Source organism: Stenella coeruleoalba (assembly GCF_951394435.1).
Source record: "Stenella coeruleoalba genome assembly, chromosome: 9".
Classification (NCBI taxonomy): Eukaryota; Metazoa; Chordata; class Mammalia; order Artiodactyla; family Delphinidae; genus Stenella; species Stenella coeruleoalba.
The window spans coordinates 62,501,437-62,521,416 of NC_137155.1; the positions used below are offsets into that span (position 1 = coordinate 62,501,437).

Here is a 19,980-nt window from a genome sequence, read left to right on the forward strand (position 1 = left end):
GGCGTTCAGTGAGGCTCAAATTTTTGTCTGTGAGGTGCTGCCTTAGAGAGGCATCTTAGAAGCAGAAATCAATCCTTCATTCTCAGCCCCAAAGAATGAATTCAGTTCATTTACACAGTTTATATTATATCATGTATGGTTCCTTCCATGCTGCCTTTGGTTAATGCATATTGTTTGTCAATTGGATTTTGAACTGTATGTCCTCCTGGCATATGCTATTTCTTTAAGCACGATACTTGAGGAAATCAGCATATTTCTTACTTTTTGCACTGATGAGAATTTAACAATGTCAAAACATCAATTGGATTCCAGTTTCTTTAGCTAATATGGATTGAAAGGGAAACATCTGATAGAGCAGGCACTTTTGAGGGACTGCAGAGACTGTTCTCCACGGCACCTTCAGAACCCTGTTAATTGTTTCTGTTCAAGCCAAAATATATTTGGTAAATTGATTTGAGCCGATGGAATGCCAGCTTAGCTAAACAAAGGCAGGAAGCCAAGGAGAAGCCCAGGGAGCTTTTATTTAAGAAATGTTAAATATTAATGCATTGGGACATTCTATAAAGAAGGGAAGATTCCCATTGTTCACTTTGACAGTGGTAGATGTGAAGAGCTCTGTTCATTCAACTTTAGAGGGATTAATCCACCCCAGACAATTCAGACACCTGTTGTTGCATTCAAATGACATGCCACTCCGCACATGTAGGCCTCAGCTCATCCCTTTGAAGGAAGCAACAGTTTGTGGCTTCACGTAGAATGTACACAAAATGACCCATTATTACACAGTTATAATTAGAAGCACCTTGCTTATCTGTTTACAAGCCAGGTGGACACAGTGGATTCTACTGATATGGAAATTATTAGTCATCTACAACCCAATACTCAAAGGGATTCTGCATATTCAGATATTACTGACAGTTGAGGAGTTTCAATACTGTTCCTGTCACAGCTGACAATAGCTTACGGAATAAGTGTACTCTTTGTAAGGATTTCACATGGCAAATATGACCGCAAGGATGAGGCTGCTAAGAAAATAATAATATATCATAAATACCATAATTAGGATAGTGAATTTAACTCTTCTAGGCCTTGAACTCAGTTTTACAATTTCTTTTCTTTTTCTGTCTCTCTTGCCATGATGCAAGTAATTTATGTGCCCTTAATACCCAGCTGAACAGCTTCCTGTATTACACGGAGCGCACAAGCTTTCTGCTTGCTAGGGAGGAACTGTATTTCTTTGGGCACTAAACTTGCTTCGCGATTATCCATTGAATGGAACAATTCCATTTCCAGACAATGGTCTCTTCCACTCTGGTCTACCAATCTCAGTTTGTACTACCCCTTAGGGATATTTTCTTTTTATTACCTATTGATTGCCTATCTAAAATATCACAGTATATCCTTTGAGTGTTTGTTCTTCCTCCATAATTTGTTTTCATAAGCTCATGTGATCAAAGGGTACCTTCTTCAAAATAGCAGCTTAAATCAAGCCTGCAGCTGGAAGATGGGAGATGGGGAAGAATGGCTCTGTGGCCCTGTGGTTTATAGACTTAGCACTTCATGATGGAATTGTCTGCCAGAGGAGCACAGGTAGCCGTGTAGCTTGGGTGGAATTAGGCTATAGCTACATTCCTAATAACAACTGGGGTAGTACAGAAGACACAGAACAAGGCTCAGTAGCTTGAGAAAGCTCTGCTCACCCCTGTCACACACACCCCCACCCCAACTCTTGGCACTTAGCGAATCACTTAAAATATTTCCTTTCTGCCGCCTGTTCACTTCATCAACTCCACCTGAAAGAGTTACATCAGATCCACCTGAAAGCATTAACATGTGGGAGTGCGACTTTTTATTTTACTTTTGGTAGAGCTCTACACTTGATGAACCTAGAGTGTATATATATATATATTTTTCTTTTTTTCCTTTGGTGTAAACTCTAAACAGAAAAATTATCCATGTTTAAGCATCACTATGGTATGTCGACAGATTTTGCCTCTCCTCTCTCTCTTAAAAGTGGACTGCAGCAAAAGCAACAATAACAACCAAAAAAACAAAGCAAAGAAAACCACAAAATAAAAGAACAACAATCCCCCTACCAAAAAAAAAAAAAATTAGTAGTGTGGAGCCAGGTCACACACTTGAAAGGTGAAAAACAGGTTGGTAAAATATTCACTGGTGAGAAGGGAAAATCGGAAAGCTCTTCACACAGTGGAAGGAATGCAGCTGCTGCTCACATCCCACATGAGACGTGTGCTTCAGCATTGGCCTTCTGACTGCCAGTTATTTCTACCAATTTCCCATGCAGAGAACTGGGAAACTCATCCCAGCTGCAGAAAGGACTAACCCCAAACTCTCAAACACTTCCATGGCATTTTCATCTCATAAGATGCCTATTTAAAATATCTTTAGGAAGAGCAGTTTTTTTTTTCAATTACAACTTATTCATTTTTTTTTTTTTGCCTGTCACTACTGTAATTTACTTTGCATGGATTCTACTCATGTAGAGAGTAAAAGTAACTGTGCAAACACATATGTATATGATACAGCAATAGACAAAGGCATCTGTAGTCGAATAAGTCACCCCTACACAATACGAAGCCTAGTGTTGTTCTGTGAAAATCCTCTTAGTATAATGATAAAAAGAAAAGAGGAAAAGAGAGTGAATTACAAATTATTCTCTTATTTTGGGGGCCGTGTTTCATGAAAGAGATGTCAAGAGTCTTGAGAAGAGTTTTTTAAAAACACAGTGGGTCTGCATCTTCCCAAGCATGCATGGACCAGTAGTCCATTGCAAAGAAAGAATGATTGGCTTGTTCACTGTGAGTTGAATTCCCATGAACTCAGTTGCCCAAAGTCTCGCGTTTATTATATCATTGCCAGTAATTTTGTTGGAGCTCCTTTGGATGTAAATTCTCAACCAGTGTGGCACTTGGAAAATAGCATCTGCCTGCTGTCTAGGAAAGAGATTTGTAGTTTGGAAAGTTTTGCAAGGTGGAAAATCTTTAGAATTATGCTCTAAAAGTTTGAGTGTTGTATGGGATTGATCTCTCCCTTCATTTCTGTGGCTGGGCAGCTGCCTAGTTACAGGCTTAATGAGGTCAAGTTTCTTCTATACCTTAGAGAGTGTATTACAAATCATATTATAGTTTGCTTGTCTTTTTTCAAAATGTTATTTCAGTGTCTTAGCTAGCATGAAATTCACAAATTTCTTTGGCTTTGCAGACTCGTAGTATCAATTTACAGGGTAATTCATTCATTTAGTGAGTGTATACTATGTGTCAGATAATGTGTTGGAAGATGGGGTATGAAGAAATAGACATCGTTTTATACAATAGTTGTGGTTGTCAGAATTGACCCCATCTTTGAGATCCACACAGGAGATTAGTCCAGTGTGGGGACAGACTAGCAGTGTGTCCTTGCTCTGATCACCATGCCCCATCACTGTCTTTTCTTCACCCAATTATTCCCGAAAGCCCAAGAGACACTTTCTGATTACCTTCTTTCCTGCTTTTTACCCAATTCTATGTAATTGCTTTTTGGAACCGAGCTTCTTCTCCTGATCAAGAAATCTTCTCTACCATTTGCTTTGGACTGAGAATGCTTCCATTCCTTTCATTTAGCATACAGTGATTTCCATATGAGTCTTTCTGTTTATTTCTTGAGAAATCCAGTTTTAGACCACTGGTTTATTCTACCAATAACTTTCCCTAAAGCGGATCTGTAACTCTTGCTTGTGGCAGTTGTGTGTCCTACTCACAGGAATGCTGTTTGGCCAGGCTTCTCTCCCTTTGGACCACGTCCAAGAGAATATTGGCTTAAGGAATATTAGTGTTAGCATTTTACTTCTGAGTGCTTCTTGCTGATCTTATATCACTCTGACATTGCCTTATGCCAATTTTATATTCAGACAAGATCCATTCCATCCCTCCGTACCCCTTTCTCCTTTTTCATCATCACCTTATCTCCCCAGCTTCTGAGTATCTTCTGAACACTTACTTGCTCATCAGGCTAGTATTGATCCTTCAGGAACAAAGGTAAAGTCTTCTAAAAAGAGTCATGTTGATCTTTCCGGAGGCTCAGAACAGACTAAATCAAAGACTAGGTTTTGTCAGAAATCCAAGAGGATAAGACTGAAAACACACAGCGGGGACACTTTCTATTTTTCTGTTAAAACAGAGCTTTCTTTGTGGGCTGTCCCTCTTAGGAGACAGTGACACTGAATAAGGAAGAGTCCTAGGGCAGAAATGCACCTCAACCTACTGTAGAGGTTCTCTTGGTGCTCATCCACCAAACTGGTACCTAGTTCACCATTCACTGTGGGGCTCAGGCCCTGCCAGGACATTACCATGAGAACAGTAAGAGAAGCTTCCAACGCACACCTGAGACATAAAGAAAATGATAAGACCAGAGCTATCATTTGCTCTGGGTTGAGCCTCAAAAGACTTTTCACGAAACCCTCCCCTTTGTCTTATGGACAGTGTCTTCACATACAATATCAGGATGGATATGAGAACATTCCTTCTTGACCTTCTGGTCAGGCTGATCTGTGATGTGTGACCGTGGAACCTGGCTGTCTGACATGTGACAGAAATCCCACTATTCAGTGGGGCCATTGGCTGGAGTAAATCCTAGAAGCTTTGGGCCAGCAGGTCTGAAAAAATATGAATGTTCTCAGAAATATTCTCCAATTGTTTAGATGGTCAGTTCAGCAAATCAAGAGGAGATTACATTCTTTACCTTGTGGAGTGAAGATTGTTTCCTTGGTGAACAAGACAGTACTGTCCTGCTGATTCTGTCCAGCGCATGAGTAACTTTGGCCTGTGGGCTGGTAGCCTCCAATGCCTAGTCAAATTTTGAAGCTTATGATCAGCCCAGGCATGGAGGCCCCAACCTAGGGCTCGTAACATCTCAACCCTAGGAAGCATGGATTGAACAGCTGGGCATGTCTCACAGATGACTGTAAAGTAACGAGGGGGCAAACATTTTCATTTGTAGGAGTGTTGTCCTTTGAAGAGGATGTATTCAGAAGCTTTATATTTATTACTTTAATACTTCCACTATAGCAAATAATTTGGAAATTTTCACTTGGCACCTAGCATAATCATATGGGGGGATTATTGGATGAAGAAAAATGATATTAAAAAAACTATCATCTTTGTTATCTTTCCATTTCTGCATTGTCATAGTCGTTGGATAAATGAAAACATGATTTGGACCAAGACAATTACTCTAGAAAAGGGCAAAAATATAAACCCTAGAGTATCATGGTCAATGAATAGTCATCTACAAGTCAAATTAGGGTACATAAGATATCATTATAAGGGCAAACTTTATACATTTAAAAAGTTCTAAGCCCCAATAATTGATTCATGTTATATCATACAGTGTTTGATGTGGTGAAATTAAAAGGTAATCAAGAATTTGGTGAGATCCTTAGTGTTCCTTGTTAGAAGATAGTCATATGTACTATGTAAGAGTCTATACAGTTGGGAACTATTGGTGCATTCAAGAGTGGTTGATCCTCTTTTCCTCTAGGTTTGGAAATATCATGGGATGGAGACAGTTTTGTAGAAGTCATGGCTGCACCCCATCTCAAGGGCAAACTCTGTGGTCTTTGTGGCAACTACAATGGGCATAAGCGTGATGACTTAATTGGTGGAGATGGAAACTTCAAGTTTGATGTGGATGACTTTGCCGAGTCCTGGAGGGTGGAGTCCAATGAGTTCTGCAACAGACCCCAGAGAAAACCAGTGCCTGAACTGTGTCAAGGGACAGTGAAGGTAAAGCTTCGAGCCCATCGGGAATGCCAGAAACTCAAATCATGGGAGTTTCAGACCTGCCACTCAACTGTGGACTATGCTACTTTCTACCGGTAAGTACAGTGCCTTGGGAAATAGGCTTGGGTTACAGACCAAGGGTAGACTTGACCATGGAATAGAGGGTATCAAATCCCTTGGTGTACAAAACAAGGGCCCCCAAAGTGCAGTGTAAACACCCCTGCTTCTTTCTTCTCTTGAGACTGATCTCATCTTGACTCAGTCCCACATTATGTCCCAAATTAGGAAATTGAAGGGCATATTTCAGAGCTATCTCCTATAAGTGATTCTGTTTTTGTGTCTGCAGTTGCACTGGAAAGCTAGTGACACTTTAGGATTTTTCCAGGTGTTAGCTTGACTCTTAAGATTGAGGAGTGCTTCCCAAAGTCTGGCCTCAAATGCAGTGGTATAGGGCAGAGGTAGGAATCTCACATCACTCTGGCTGCCTTTGGGTATTTGAGTGAGCTTGGTTATTCTAGATCTGAGGAAGATTTCATCAGGTCTTTCTCATCGTCTCACCCAGAACACATCTGCACATGGAAAACAAGGTGGTGAAGTGACGATTCCTTGGATTTTAGCCAACTATGAGACTTTGTGTCCAGAGTCAGAGGAGAGTAGAAACAGGGCTTGAGGATGGAGGAAGGAAAGTCTCTTGTTAAGACCATGGATTCCATTTGTATTAAGCAAACCACTTTAATCATTGTCTTAAATGAACAATACATATTCATCGAAGTTACCTGTTTTGTGAATATAAAGGCAACACCTACTTTTACATAAAATTAACCATTATAATGTGCTAAAGATTTTTAAAAATGCCCTGTTTCACAACCCTGAGCTAAACATTGCTTTCAATTTGGCAAACGTGTCTATACATTTCTGTATGCAAACTTGTATGTCTAGTGCAGTATTTATATTATATATCGACGATACATGAAAAAAAAAAAAGACCATGGGTTCCATAACCTTTTCTAATTCTGATTAACCTCCTTCCATACAAAGCAACTGGTTACAAAGGAGAACTGGCTTTGACTTCTGTGCTACAAGCTTGCATTTGTGAGTTGTTGAGTTTGGCCTGGTTGTACTTCCATTTACTACACAATTCCATGAGGTTCAAGAGCTAAGACTGTATATAACTTTAACCACCGTGGATGTGGGAGGAAACATGAGATGAACACAGTCCAAAAAGGCCTTGTTTAAGTGATTTGCCTGTGCCTCTTAAAATGAGAAAGCTCCTGTGGTCTGAAGCCACAGAGAAGTTATTTTTACCCTTTAACTGCCACCAGTTTATTTCTCCTAGTTCTCGTTAAATGTGATCTTTTTTTATTTATTTGATCTTTGGATATAAAAGATAAAGTTCTATAAAGTCATCTCAAAGTAGGGTGGAAAAAGGACTGTCTCTGTCATCACAAATCCCTGAACATGGCAGCATCTGCCAAACCATTTGGCTCCAACTCACGTGTTTAGTTCCTTCAAGCCATTTTCCGGTTGTAGTTTGAATTCTCTGGGTTCCCTTCTTTCTCCTCCCGGCACCACCCCCTAGACTGACCTCACCCTTGTCTATTCAAATCAAAAGATCTTAATGCACTCTGGAGTGAACTAAGCACCTGGACAGACAAACCAGGCTTCATTTGGAATCTAAATACCCATCACTTGAAAGTCTGATGGGAAGCAATAGAGCACAGCAATTAAGAAACTTGTGGTCTCCCAGAGCTAAAAATCCAGTCCAGCTTTACAACCTTGAACAGTTATTTAAGCTTGCTAAACCTTAGTTTGCTTATCTGGGAAGTGGGGATAATAAAGAGCCTATCTTGAAGAACTGTCATTCAGATTCAATGAGACTGTGAACATAGATGCATGTGCTCAACCCAGTGCCCCCGAGCAATGTGCTCTGTAACTGTTGGCTGCTATTGTAGCTTCTACCATTAATTAAATGATTAACAAGGGTAAGTCTTCTTTTGGAAGCTCCCCTACCCCAGTTGTGGATTTGAATTGGACCCTTCTCTGTCTGAAATAGAGTGGAAAGGCTGTACTTCTCCCAGGACCCTAGCAGCCTACACCTTTGGTTTTCATCCCATTTCAAAGGAACGTGTTGAAAGCAAAAATTGGAGAGCAGGCCTGCAGAGATTCTTCCCTTCTTGCAAATTTCGATTTCTTTGCTCTTTGGTGATTTATTTTGTATTATGATCCCTGGACTGCTAGCAGGAATATGATGAGCACCTTGGCAGAAGTCGTGAGAAATGACTTTGACATGGACAGAGAGAATCGAAATTGTTAGGTGGCCAGACAGATGCTAACCTTCTGCTCTTGAAAGTTGCTACAGCGGCGCAGTTGGGGGGCGGCGGGGGAGTCACTGTGTAAGGGGCTGGATGCCTGAGTTTGGGGAGCTTATGAGAATGCTCTTGGGATCCTTGTGCACTGAGGTTTGGAGGATGGAGCATGGTGGGAGGTGAGCTTGTGTTCTGCTGTGTGTGGTGTAGGGACAGAGCACCCTTCCAGGCCAGCCACTCCCTGGAAGAGGCAGGGGAGCTCAGGAGGGCAGAGCTGGACAATCGTGACTGTCATGCACTTTGCTGATAATCTCATTCCCCAACCGAGAGGTTCACCTTCATGCACTTTCAAGTGAGAGTGGCCAATATTGGGTAGATCCTGGATTTCTTTCTTTCCTCCAAGCACGGATGTGGCAGGAGAGAGAAAAGAAACAAGGTCAACGTGGAAAGGGAGTTCTGTTCTCAGGGGATCTCCAGCAAGGAACAAACCTTAGGGAGCCTTTAGGAAGCAACGGACAGAGAATGCATCGGGCAATGCCAAGCCGGACGTAACCTCAACCCTGCCACTTTCTAGCTGTGTGGCCCTGGTAGCTTGCTGGGTTTCAGATTCTTTGCCTTTAGAATAGGTATGACAGCGACTACCTGGTGGGATTGCTACTCCACGGACTGAGGTCAACGGGTGGTGCCACGTTGGTCCGTGATAGACAGGCCGTCCTGGCACAGTGTGCTGTTGTCCTGTGTCCCTTCCTCTCTATGGAGAATCTGGCCCGCCCCACCCCTGGCCACTTACATTTCTGATTGTCGAGATCTTCTCCTGTGCTCATCGTGGAGAACAGATTAGATAGAGTCTCACTGATGAATCTACGGAACAATTTATAAATGAACCGTTTCTCTTTCGTGACCTTGAATAAAATACAGTAAGTGAAGATTGCATTGCAAGCCTTTAAAAAAATTGTTCTTTTTGTCTTATAAGAATAATATATGTTCATTGTATGACAATTAAGTAACATTAAAAAGAATAAAGAAGAAAATAGCCATCACATCACATTCCACACATGTAAATTTTTGCCTGTATATTTTGTCATTGGCGGAATTTCTAAAATGAAGCTTAAAACATAGTCGTGACCTGTGTTTTAAGGGCTGTGATCTTTTTTATGACTCAATATAGGACTAAAGGGATTTGCCTTGATATCATGGAAGGTCATATATATAAATTATATATGAATTTGATTCCTTTCATCTTCCCCTTATCCTTCAAAGAAGTATCTGTACTTACCTTTAGGACAAAGAATAAAGTTACGTAATATACAAATGCCACCTTCCAAGTACCATTGTGTTTGTAACTTAGAGAAGGGAGAGGATAAAGGAGGTATTTCTCTCAGGAAATGTTACCTCTTTTGGGTTTCCTTAATCATATGACAAGTTCCAGAGGGAAAATTCTTTTATAAATATGAGATAGCTCTTCTTATAAGATCAAAATAATAATTCTAATTTCTCTGAATTAGAGTTTACTTTTGAGATGTCTAGGACGTAGAACTCTTATTTTATTTTGGTCTTTTACCCAGTTCAAAAATTTTAATAGTAAACTGTCCATTGTCTAAAAACTTGAAAAACTTTGTAAATGAATAAGAAATGACTCCATATTAGCCAAGACTTTCTTCTTCTCTTTTGGGAAACTTTTTAAGATTTGCTCATTTTTTCTTCGCACATCAGTTCCACCCATCATGGCCTCATTTGCTATAAAAATTAAAGGCTTTGTGATCAGCATATTGGCTTCATTAACTCACTGAATATGTTTGGATGCAAAATAATTTAATTATGAATCACATAAAAATTTTAACTGGCTACATTGATAATGTGTCTTAAGTCCTAGAGTTGCTAATTGACTTGTCCTCAAATTAGATAATCCCCTTTGCAAATCTGCATTGGCCGCCGCTGGTATGTCACGGAGACATTTCTTGTAGCAAGGGAAGTAGTTAGTATACTGTGGAAACATGAATGTGAAATCATTTCAATTATACTTGGATTCACACATAGGCCTCCCTGAGGAGGAGATGTTGTCTTTGGGTCTCTTTTCTCATTTCTTTGTTTTCACCTCCCTCCCCCAGCCTCACGCTGCCTTCTCCATCTGTGTCTTGGCTGCCAACTGGGAAATCCAGGAGGAATAAGCAGCCCCCCATCCCGTAGCCTCCCTGGTGGTCCTCAGCAGCCAGTATCGAATCCACTCCCCACCTTGAATTCGGGCAGGCTGACGAGACCAGTCTCGGCAGCCCCCGGGGGCGCAAGGAAGCCAGGAGATGGGTTGAGCTATGTGGGTCACGCTGGGGAGAGAGAAGACCACCTGTACGTTGGGCTGGTGTATGAAACACTAGCAAACTCAGACCTGAATCTTGGATGAAGTAGTTGCAAGTGAGTGTAACTTGCTAGCAAAGCGGGCCTCTCCAGTCAAGGCAGGCCCACATTTCAGAGAAGCCAGGAAGATTAATGTGAACTGCAGCAAAGCCCAGGCCTTTACAGACCACCGTCGTCTCAGGACTGTTTTCCTCTCCTCACTCCCCTTCATGCAGTATAATTCACCGGAGCAATAACTCTGTTCACTTGTTCGGTTTGGGTAAGTGTCTGGGGATTCCCAGTCTAGGAAATGTTCTTTTCTTTCCGTGCAGTGTTTTTTACAGCTGTAAGGAATTGAAGGAAGGCCAGGGGATTCACAGATGTGTCCTTCCCGCTGAGGTCCTGGGAGGTAGTTGGTGGGAGGTTGTGCAGGAGAACGCTGGAACTCCGACAGCACAACGGTGTCGGAGATGCTGGCGCCTGGGGACCGCCAGTGGCTTCCTTCCAAAGGAAGATCACAGCCTTTGTGGATGACCCACTTTGGGTTTTCCTATAAAGGAAACTCATCATTTATTATAAGGCAAGGGGAGAGATGCAGGCAACGATACAGACTTTATGTGTGTGTGTGTCTGTAGGAGAAAATCATATAAAGCTAACTGCTGTTCTATAATTAAAATCAAGCCAATCTTCCCTCGCTTCAAAGGAGAACGTGCTTGGAACATTTCTGTTTACAGCTTTTAATGATTTGCCTCAAATTGCCATTAGAACTAGGGTCCTAAATCAAATGAGATATTCATTTTAAAGTGTGATGTTCTAAACCTGCCTTTTTATTTTTCCTTTGGCAAACTTAGCTTTTAGGATGAGCAGCCACTCTGAATATGTAATAAAGGTGACACCAGGTGGCAGTAGACACCTCAGTTGTACCACCGATCAGACTTCAGCCCTTACAAGTCCAACCTTAAAGTTCAAAATGTTTTCCCTACTCAGTAGCTCACTCTCGCTCTCTCGCTCTCTCTCTCGCTCTCTCTCTCTCTTTTAACTTATGCCCTAGGCTACTCCTTCACTGTATCTAAATATACAATGCACATTCCTGCCTCTGGGTCCATGTCTTTCCTCTGCCTGAGATGCCTTCATTTTCTACATTGATTTAAGCTGAAAGCACAGCTCAAGTTTCATCCCAGACCTCTGTAAATGTTTTTTCTTTGGTTTCTTAGAGATGCTGATTGTGTTTATCCTTATTTAGTGCATATACTATATTGCACTGCTGTCGTCTCTCGCCCGCATTGGATTTTAGGTTCACTCGGGAATGGGAAATGTCTTTTCAACCCTTTTGTATTTCACCCAGCATCACCCCTGGAAGGTCTGCTTTGGAGAAAGTTTTCTTAGCTCCCTTCTTAGCCTTTCTGTCATCTTCATCCTCTCTGATCACCTTGTGACTTCTACCCCCAATGCCAAGTCCATCTTAGATCTTTATCCCCACACTCGTTATACACTTAAAGTCAGAATGTGCACACATTTCTGTCCTTTCAGGGAATAGACTAGTCAGAGCAAGCGGAGCCTCTGGTCCACCTTTGATGCTGCAGGAGCTATCGGCTCTTCTTATGCATGAGTCTACTACTGTGACTGCCAGGGGCAGGCCTCTGAATCTCAGAATCCACCTCTGCCTGTTAACAATTCTCTTGTAAGCCACTTGGACCTCCTGGATCCTCTTCTATACCTTCTATCTATAGATGGCTAGTGTTTGGCCTTGCCATATTTTTTGTGTGGTATTTTGATCTATAGATATTTCTGCATTGGCCTCTTCCACCATCCTGTCCCATGGAGTCATGGACTGGCACTGACTCTTCCTGGTCACAATGTGTGACACTGTTCATGGGGTATTTCCCCTCAAGGAAGTTCACCTGAGCTTTTGGTGTCCAGAGTTTTTATTGGGACTCAATCACCTGCTGCCTGCATGGCTGACCTTCTGTAGCCCCTCCCAGAGGTCATGCTAATGCCTTTAGTCTCCAGGTCCTCTGGAGGTTGGAACTGTTATCAGATGGCCCAAAGCCCCCATCATAAAGCACACTGTTAGAGTGTCTCCTGGCCAAAGCACCCAGGCAAAAAAGGACAATCCTGTCAAGAAGTGCATTCCAGGGGCCTAGAGATCACTCCCCAGGAGCTAAAGGCCAAGGCCAGACTCTCTTTGGGCCAGGTTAATTCTTTACTCCACAGCCTGCCTGGCTCAAGGTTAAATGTAATTTCAATTTGATTTTAATTTTAGCTTTGAGTTTATTTTCAGCATAAACTTCCTGGAAACCTGCAGTGTTTCTCCTCAGAAAATTATATTTTGGATTGTAATTAGATGGGGCTTTTGAACACAGATTTGAATGAGTGTCACTGTAGCAGGTAAAACACTAATTATTTTGTAGCATCTCTCTTGGCTGCTTCGGGGACTTAGATTACTCCTTAGTAAGGAGGAGACTGTCTGGTGTAGCTTTATTGTATTTTCGTTATCGATGGGTATAAAGCCCTTTCTATCCATGAGAGTGACAGGGGTGGTGGCTGACATGAGGAATGTTTTCCTCATGTCATTGTTGAGCTAACTGGGACACTGAGAGGTGAGGGGACTCATTCCAAGACCCCCGTGGGGCCTGAGCAGCCAGCCTGACAGGATACTTGGTCTCGGGTCTTTGTCAGAGAACTTGGCCAGAGCTGCTAGGGCTGTTCTCAGAGTCCATCATTCAGGTTTTTAAATATCCTGCTTTTGCCATGAGCTTTTGGAGGAGGATTTCATCAATTACTTAATTCACTCCTTTTAGAACTTTTGAGTGTGCACCTGCTGTGTGCCAGGTACTGCTGTAGGTGTGGCGATTTGCGACTGAACAAGAGAGACAAAAGTTCTTCCTTCAGACAGCTCACTGTCTAGTGTGGACAGATAGCGATAAATAAGAAACAAGGTCATTGCCAATTGTGAGAAGAGGAATGGGGGAAATAGTGTGATATGATAGGGTGGGCTGGGGGTGGCCAACTTGGAACAAGGTAGACAGGAAGAGCCTTCTGGAGGTGTGCTCCTTTGAGTGGAGCCCACCGTGTGTGGGAAGGACGGGGGTGGGGAGGTCTGTCATGGGTGGGGGAAGGGCAGGCCTCTATGCTGGGAAGGGTGTGGCCTGTTTGCAGACCAGAGAGGAGGCTGCCAGTACTGGTGCCTTTAGAAAGTGCTGGGTATGCTACCAATCACTGCATGAGCTTGGAAGCAAATTCTTCCCCTGTCAAGGTTCAGATGAGATCGTGGCCCCAATTAATATCTGGAGTGCAATCTTGTGAGACCCTCAGCAGAGTCCATGCCTGGACTCCTGATCCAAAGAAACAGAGCTAATAACTGCATCGTGTTTATTGTTTACATTTATTGTTAAGCCTTTCCTGTTTTCCTCATTCACTAAGTTTCATTTTATTTCATTCTGCATGTAGTTTTGCAAGCTGGTGTAAATCCTTTCTGGAACAAGTTGAGGAATAAGTGACAGTGGCCACGGGTAAAGGATCTAACACCTCCGAACTTCTATTTTTTGTGTGAAATAGAGATGATATCATCACCAACAGATTGGTCATGAGGCTGTATGAGGTTTCCCTTGTAACGCCCAGGTGGAAACACCAAGGAATCTACTTCCCTTGGCCACATCACCAGTGTGGTCTAGTGGCATTCCGCCTTGAGCCCCATGGTTTCAGGTTGTTCTATAGAAAATTAAGGTATGCAGTTGGGTGCCAGAATGCCTCAGAACCGAGAAAACCTGGGGATGGGTGTCCTCAGAGATGGCCGTGTGTGGGCTGGCTTACGTCAGGCCACAGACAGATTGGTTGAATCTTTGATGTGCTGTGAGTACAGCCCTGTGACTCAGTGAGGCAACAGGGACAGGAGCAGCGCCTTGTGAAATCAGCCGGCATCCTGGCAGCATCATGGGTTTCTCAGAGGTGGCTCGCTGGCCCCTGTGCTGGGCTGGGAGCTCAGGGTTGTACTGTGCTGGACGGCCATCCAGGACTTTTTGACTATCTCTCAATCAAGCTGGCAAAAATTAAAACTGATGGAGAGTGTGCAAATATGAAATAGGAGGGAGGCTTTTGTGATCCTGGATCCTCCTACACATGGAAATCTTATAGTCAATCTCAATTTTCTTCTGACCTGGCAAGGAAAAGGAGCAGTAGGCTTGTACACACAGGCTTTCACAGGGGCCGGTGTTTCAACTACAGACCAAATATTCAGAAGTGTGTACGTGTTTAAAAAAAAAAAAGACTGGGGCTTCCCTGGTGGCGCAGTGGTTAGTAGTCTGCCTGCCAATGCAGGGGACACGGGTTTGTGCCCCGGTCCGGGAGGATCCCACATGCTGCAGAGCGGCTGGGCCCGTGAGCCATGGCCACTGAGCCTGCGCATCCGGAGCCTGTGCTCCGCAACGGGAGAGACCACAGCAGTGAGAGGCCCACGTACCGCAAAAAAAAAAAAAGACTGGGTGTAGGGGCAGTTTTTTTGTTAAGGAAGAAGATGCTGAATTACTATTTTTTTATATCCATGGGTCTCTTTTCTAGGCTAATAGTCAATTATTCATGTCTAGGAATCAATGAAATCAATCAATAATAAATTAAAACAGGTATATATTACCTATTGTAAAAACACACACACACAGATTATTTTGTAGTCAGGATTCATTGATTAAATAATTCACCAGGCGCTGTTCAAGGTGCTGGAGGTATGGCAGTGGTTAAGATAAACGAGTCCTCTGGCTCACAGAGCTTGCAGTGTAGGCTAGTGGGTGAGAAAGACAAGTCAACAGGAATGTAAATAGGGAGGGATGCAGTTTTGATAGAGGATGTACAGGATGCTATGGAAACCTGCCAGAGGGGGTGGCTTCCTGGAGACAGTGACTTCCTAAGCTGAAACCAGAAGCATATGTAGGGTTTAGCTGCACAAAAAGGAGAAGGGGTTTGGGGAAGAGAACAAAGGGAAAGATCCCAGCCACGGAAGACTGCATGTTCAAAGCCGTGGAAGCCAGCAAGAGCCTGGCACAGGCAGCTAACAGATAGATGTTGCATGGGGCAGTGTCATCAACTAGGGAGGTGTGGAAGATATTCAGGAGGCAAAGGCCACAACCAGATCATTAGAGTTTATGCCCCAGCATCCATCAGACACGAAGGGGGTGCACTGTAGTGTCTTTCAGCCATTACCTGGGAGCAGGTCATACTGGGCATTGGTTCAGTAAAGATGAAGACTTTTCATTTATTCATTTATTTATTATTATCCTCATTCGTTTATTTCTTAGTTTCTATACACCTACCACGTATTCTATGCCTTAGGTCGTGGTTCTCAAACTTTAGCAGGAATCAGAATCATTTAGAGAGCTGATTCAGTGGGTCTAAGGCGGGGGCTGAAAATGTGCACTTTTAACAAGTTCCCAAGGGATGCTGGGACTCGGGGACCACACCTGGAGAACCTCAGCACGAGGTGGAGGAATTAGAAGAAGAACTGCTTCCAGCTGTCTGTGGGTCCCCAAGGGGATGCAGTTCTCTGAGACTTGGTCTACTCCAAGACCATTTTATGGCTGATTGGGCTTATCTTTCTTTGTCCTGTACAGTCAACCTCCAAACATTAGAGATGAGAACACAGAGTGGGTCCGTGGGTAAGGGATTAGGAGCTAAGCACATGCCCACCTAAAGTGGTCATTGGAGCTCAGTGGCATTTTCTTGGTGTGTTGTTTAAAGTACAGGCACCAAATGGAATACTGCTCAACCATAAAAAAGAATGAAATTTTGCCATTTGCAGCAACATGGATGGACTTGGAGGGTATTATGCTAAGTGAAATAAGCCAGACAGAGAAAGACAAATACTGTATTATATCACTTATATGTGGAATCTAAAAAAAATACAACAAACTGGTGAATATAACAAAAAAGAAACAGACTCACAGATATAGAGAACAAACTAGTGGTTACCAGTGGGGAGAGGGAAGGGGGGAGGGGCAATATAGGGGATTAAGAGATGCAAACTATTAGGACTAAAATAAGCTACAAGGATATATTGTACAACACAGGGAATATAGCCAGTACTTTATAATAACCATAAGTGGAGTATAACCTTTAAAAAATGTGAGTCACTACACAGTGCACCTGTAACTTACATAAGATTGTGCATCAACTATACTTCAATTTTAAAAATGGAAAAAAAAGAAAGTAGGCACCAAAGTAAACCTTTTTTTTTTTTTTTTTTTTTTTTTTTGCGGTATGCAGACCTCTCACTGTTGTGGCCTCTCCCGTTGCGGAGCACAGGCTCCGGACGCACAGGCTCAGCGGCCATGGCTCACGGGCCCAGCCGCTCTGCGGCACGTGGGATCTTCCCAGACCGGGGCACGAACCCGTGTCCCCTGCATCGGCAGGCAGACTCTCAACCACTGCGCCACCAGGGAAGCCCCAAAGTAAACCTTTTAATGTCTTGTTTTATAAGCAAAAAAGCCCTGGTCTTACTGCTTCCTATTTGTAAGGCCAGGCCCAGCAGAAGTGTTGAACTTGTTTGACTGGGCCATTTGTGAGCCAGAATTAGAATCCAGAGTCGGAGTTCTCCTGGCCACTGAAATACTTTTCACAGTGAGCTGGGAACCGCCGCGGTCACTTTGAGATGAATGACCCGGGGCCCAGCAAGTGCCCTCCCTGAAGAGAAAGCTGGACACCGTGCAGTTCTGTTGATGAACCGGCCTGGAGCCGGTGTTCTGTGCAGAGGCAGAGCTGCCCAAATCTTCCCCTCCCCCAGCAGGCAGAACAGACAGGCCCGGAGCTGGGGGCCAGACTGGTGAGCCCAGAATGGCCAACAGGATGTATCTGTAAAAGTCTGCTTCCTTTCTGCCGGCTTCAGGCTTTTAAAGAACCTGGTCAGCGGGCACAGAGAGTAGAGAAATAAATGCTTTACAAGGAAATCTGGTGACGGTACTGGAATTAATAATTCTTTTAACATGAAAGAGCTGTTCTCTGTGATCTTTACTGTCTTACCTAGTGCTGGGAGTTTAAACAGATGAGAGGATGAGCTAGCTGGTTTCTTCGTTGTATCCCAAGCAAATGGCCCATGTGTGAGCACGAAGGTAGGATGCATTTGAGCTCCTCAAAGAATATGGGCCAGAAGACCTTTCAGAACCCCTGAAAGCTTTTCCATATGAAAAGGAAACCAGGAAATTGGAATCTTCATTTTGTCTTTGTGATCAAAGACAGGGAGGAAAGATATTAAGCAGATACTGACCTGTAGTTTTGTGGCCACTGTTAGGATTTATTGACTGAATAGCAAATAAGGACTGCAGGAAAGCTGAGGTTGGTATTTACTTGAGAGGAAGAAAAGATTTGGATTCAGAGATTGACTGAAAACAGAGGCCTGCATTACTAAGGAAATAAGTACATGGGCTTCAGTAATAGGAGGTAACGACAACCATGTTAACAGCATTGATCGACACTCATTATGTGCCTGAAACTCAGGGAAGCCTAACAATATTTTACAGTGTTAGTAATAATGGGCAATGCCATGCGAAGAGGAGAAGTGACAGCTTACATGTTTGCATGCTGTGTGCCAAGTGACCGCCAAGGGCTTTCTCTGCATATAGTGTTGCATTTGTGTGCATGAGGAACACGAGCGTAAAGGAGGTAAGAATATCACCCAAGGTCACCAGGCAAGAAGGAGGCAGAGGGCTTCTCTGGTGGCGCAGTGGTTGAGAGTCCGCCTGCCGATGCAGGGGACACGGGTTCGTGCCCCGGTCCGGAAAGATCCCACATGCCGCGGAGCGGCTGGGCCCGTGAGCCATGGCCGCTGAGCCTGTGCATCCGGAGGCTGTGCTCCACAACGGGAGAGGCCACAGCAGTGAGAGGCCCACGTACCACAAAAAAAAAAAAAAAAAAAGGAGGCAGAGCCAGGATTTGAGACCAAATCTGTTTGACCCAGAGACTGAATTTTTGACCATTACCACCATGATCTGGTATTGGTATTAGCTCCTCCTCCTAACCCATTCCTAACCCCAAATTGTCTTTGTTTTCTTTTTAATTTAATTTTTATTATTATTTTATTTTATTTTCTGGCTGTGTTAGGTCTTCGTTGCTGTGTGCGTGCTTTCTCTAGTTGTGGCGAGCGGGGGCTACTCTTCGTTGCAGTGCACGGGCTTCTCATTGCAGTGGCTTCTCTTGTTGTGGAGCATGGGCTCTAGGCACGCGGGCTTCAGTAGTTGCAGCATGCAGCCTCAGTAGTTGTGGCATGCAGGCCCTAGGGCATGTGGGCTTCAGTGGTTGTGGCTCACAGGCTCAGTAGTTGTGGTGCACGGGCTCTAGAGTGCAGGCTTAATAGTTGTGGCACATGGGCTTAGTTGCTCTGTGGCATGTGGGATCTTCCCGGACCAGGGCTCAAACCCACATCCCATGCATTGGCAGGTGGATTCTTAACCACTGAGCCACTAAGGAAGTCCTTGTCTCCATTTTCTGAACTGAGCTAACACTCAGTTTTTGCGAATGTTTCATATACTCCTTTTTTTTTTTTCATTTTGAAGGATTTTTGTTTTTTTTCTTTTAAAAGATTTTTTTTTCTCTTGAGCAAAATCGTCTGTTCAGGTTTTGGAAGTATTATGCTGGCTGAATTTTAAATAGAGCGATTTCATCCTACTGGTCTTTTAAAGAGAAATGTTTGAATTTCAAAATAGTGGCCATTTTCTACTCAAAATATTTTCTGGTCTACAGTAATAATTCTAGAGACAAGAATGCCTGACTCTTCTGTGAAAGGCTGAGTTCATTATAGAATTGAGATCCTACATTCTAATGCTGTGTGCCTATAAAGTATTTCCTTGTTTTTCATCTTCTTTTCCTTCTTTTTGCTTTTAATGACTGTTTAGAAACAGTTTCTAAAGAAAGAAACATTCTTATTTCACATCTTGCTTGAGATGTTTTGATTGATGTGATACTAGTAACTCAGTGATTCTTGATTTTGGGAGGTCACAATCCTTTTTGAGGTTCTGATGAAAGCTAAGGGTCTCTTTTCCAGAAAAATGCATGCACGCTTGCACATACAACAGGGAGTTCACCTAGGGATCAGTGGACCCTCAGTTAAGAAATCCTACCTCCTTCCTCCCTCCCTCTGTACCTTCAACTCTTCAATAAATATTTTTTGAGCCTTGTTAAATGTCAGGCACTGTTCTGTGTGTTAAGATTACAGTGGTGAATGAAATAGACATGGCTCCTGTCTTCGTGGAGTTCATGGTCTAGTGAATAAGGAAGACAGTAAACGAGTATCCTTACAACTAAACATGCTATGATGTCTGTACTTGAAGGAAAACTTCAGTGTATAAGATCATTTCATTGGTGGGTCAGATCCCATAGGTTTGTGTATAGGGGAAGGGGGAGGTAGATGGATTGGAGAAGGACATCCCCTGAGGAAATGATCTTTGAGCTGAGATCAAGAGGATGGAGAGCAGTGAACCACGCTGAGAGACAGGAGGAGAGGGCCCCAGCCAGGGAGCGTTGTGCTGCATTCAGGAACCTCTGAAATGCTGATGCAGCCAGCCCCCTGAGCTCCCTGTGTGCCTGTC

The 19,980-nt window shown here is 43.3% G+C and overlaps 1 protein-coding gene across 2 annotated transcripts in view; it reads left to right on the forward strand.

Annotated features, from left to right (window-relative positions):
• Window positions 1–19,980, forward strand: part of BMPER (BMP binding endothelial regulator) — a 263,417-nt gene that overhangs the window by 178,416 nt on the left and 65,021 nt on the right. For both annotated transcript variants that reach the window (XM_079932454.1, XM_079932455.1), the window contains exon 13: window positions 5,536–5,872. In XM_079932454.1, the coding sequence (XP_079788580.1) occupies window positions 5,536–5,872 (337 nt within the window). The remainder of the gene's footprint in view (window positions 1–5,535; window positions 5,873–19,980) is intronic.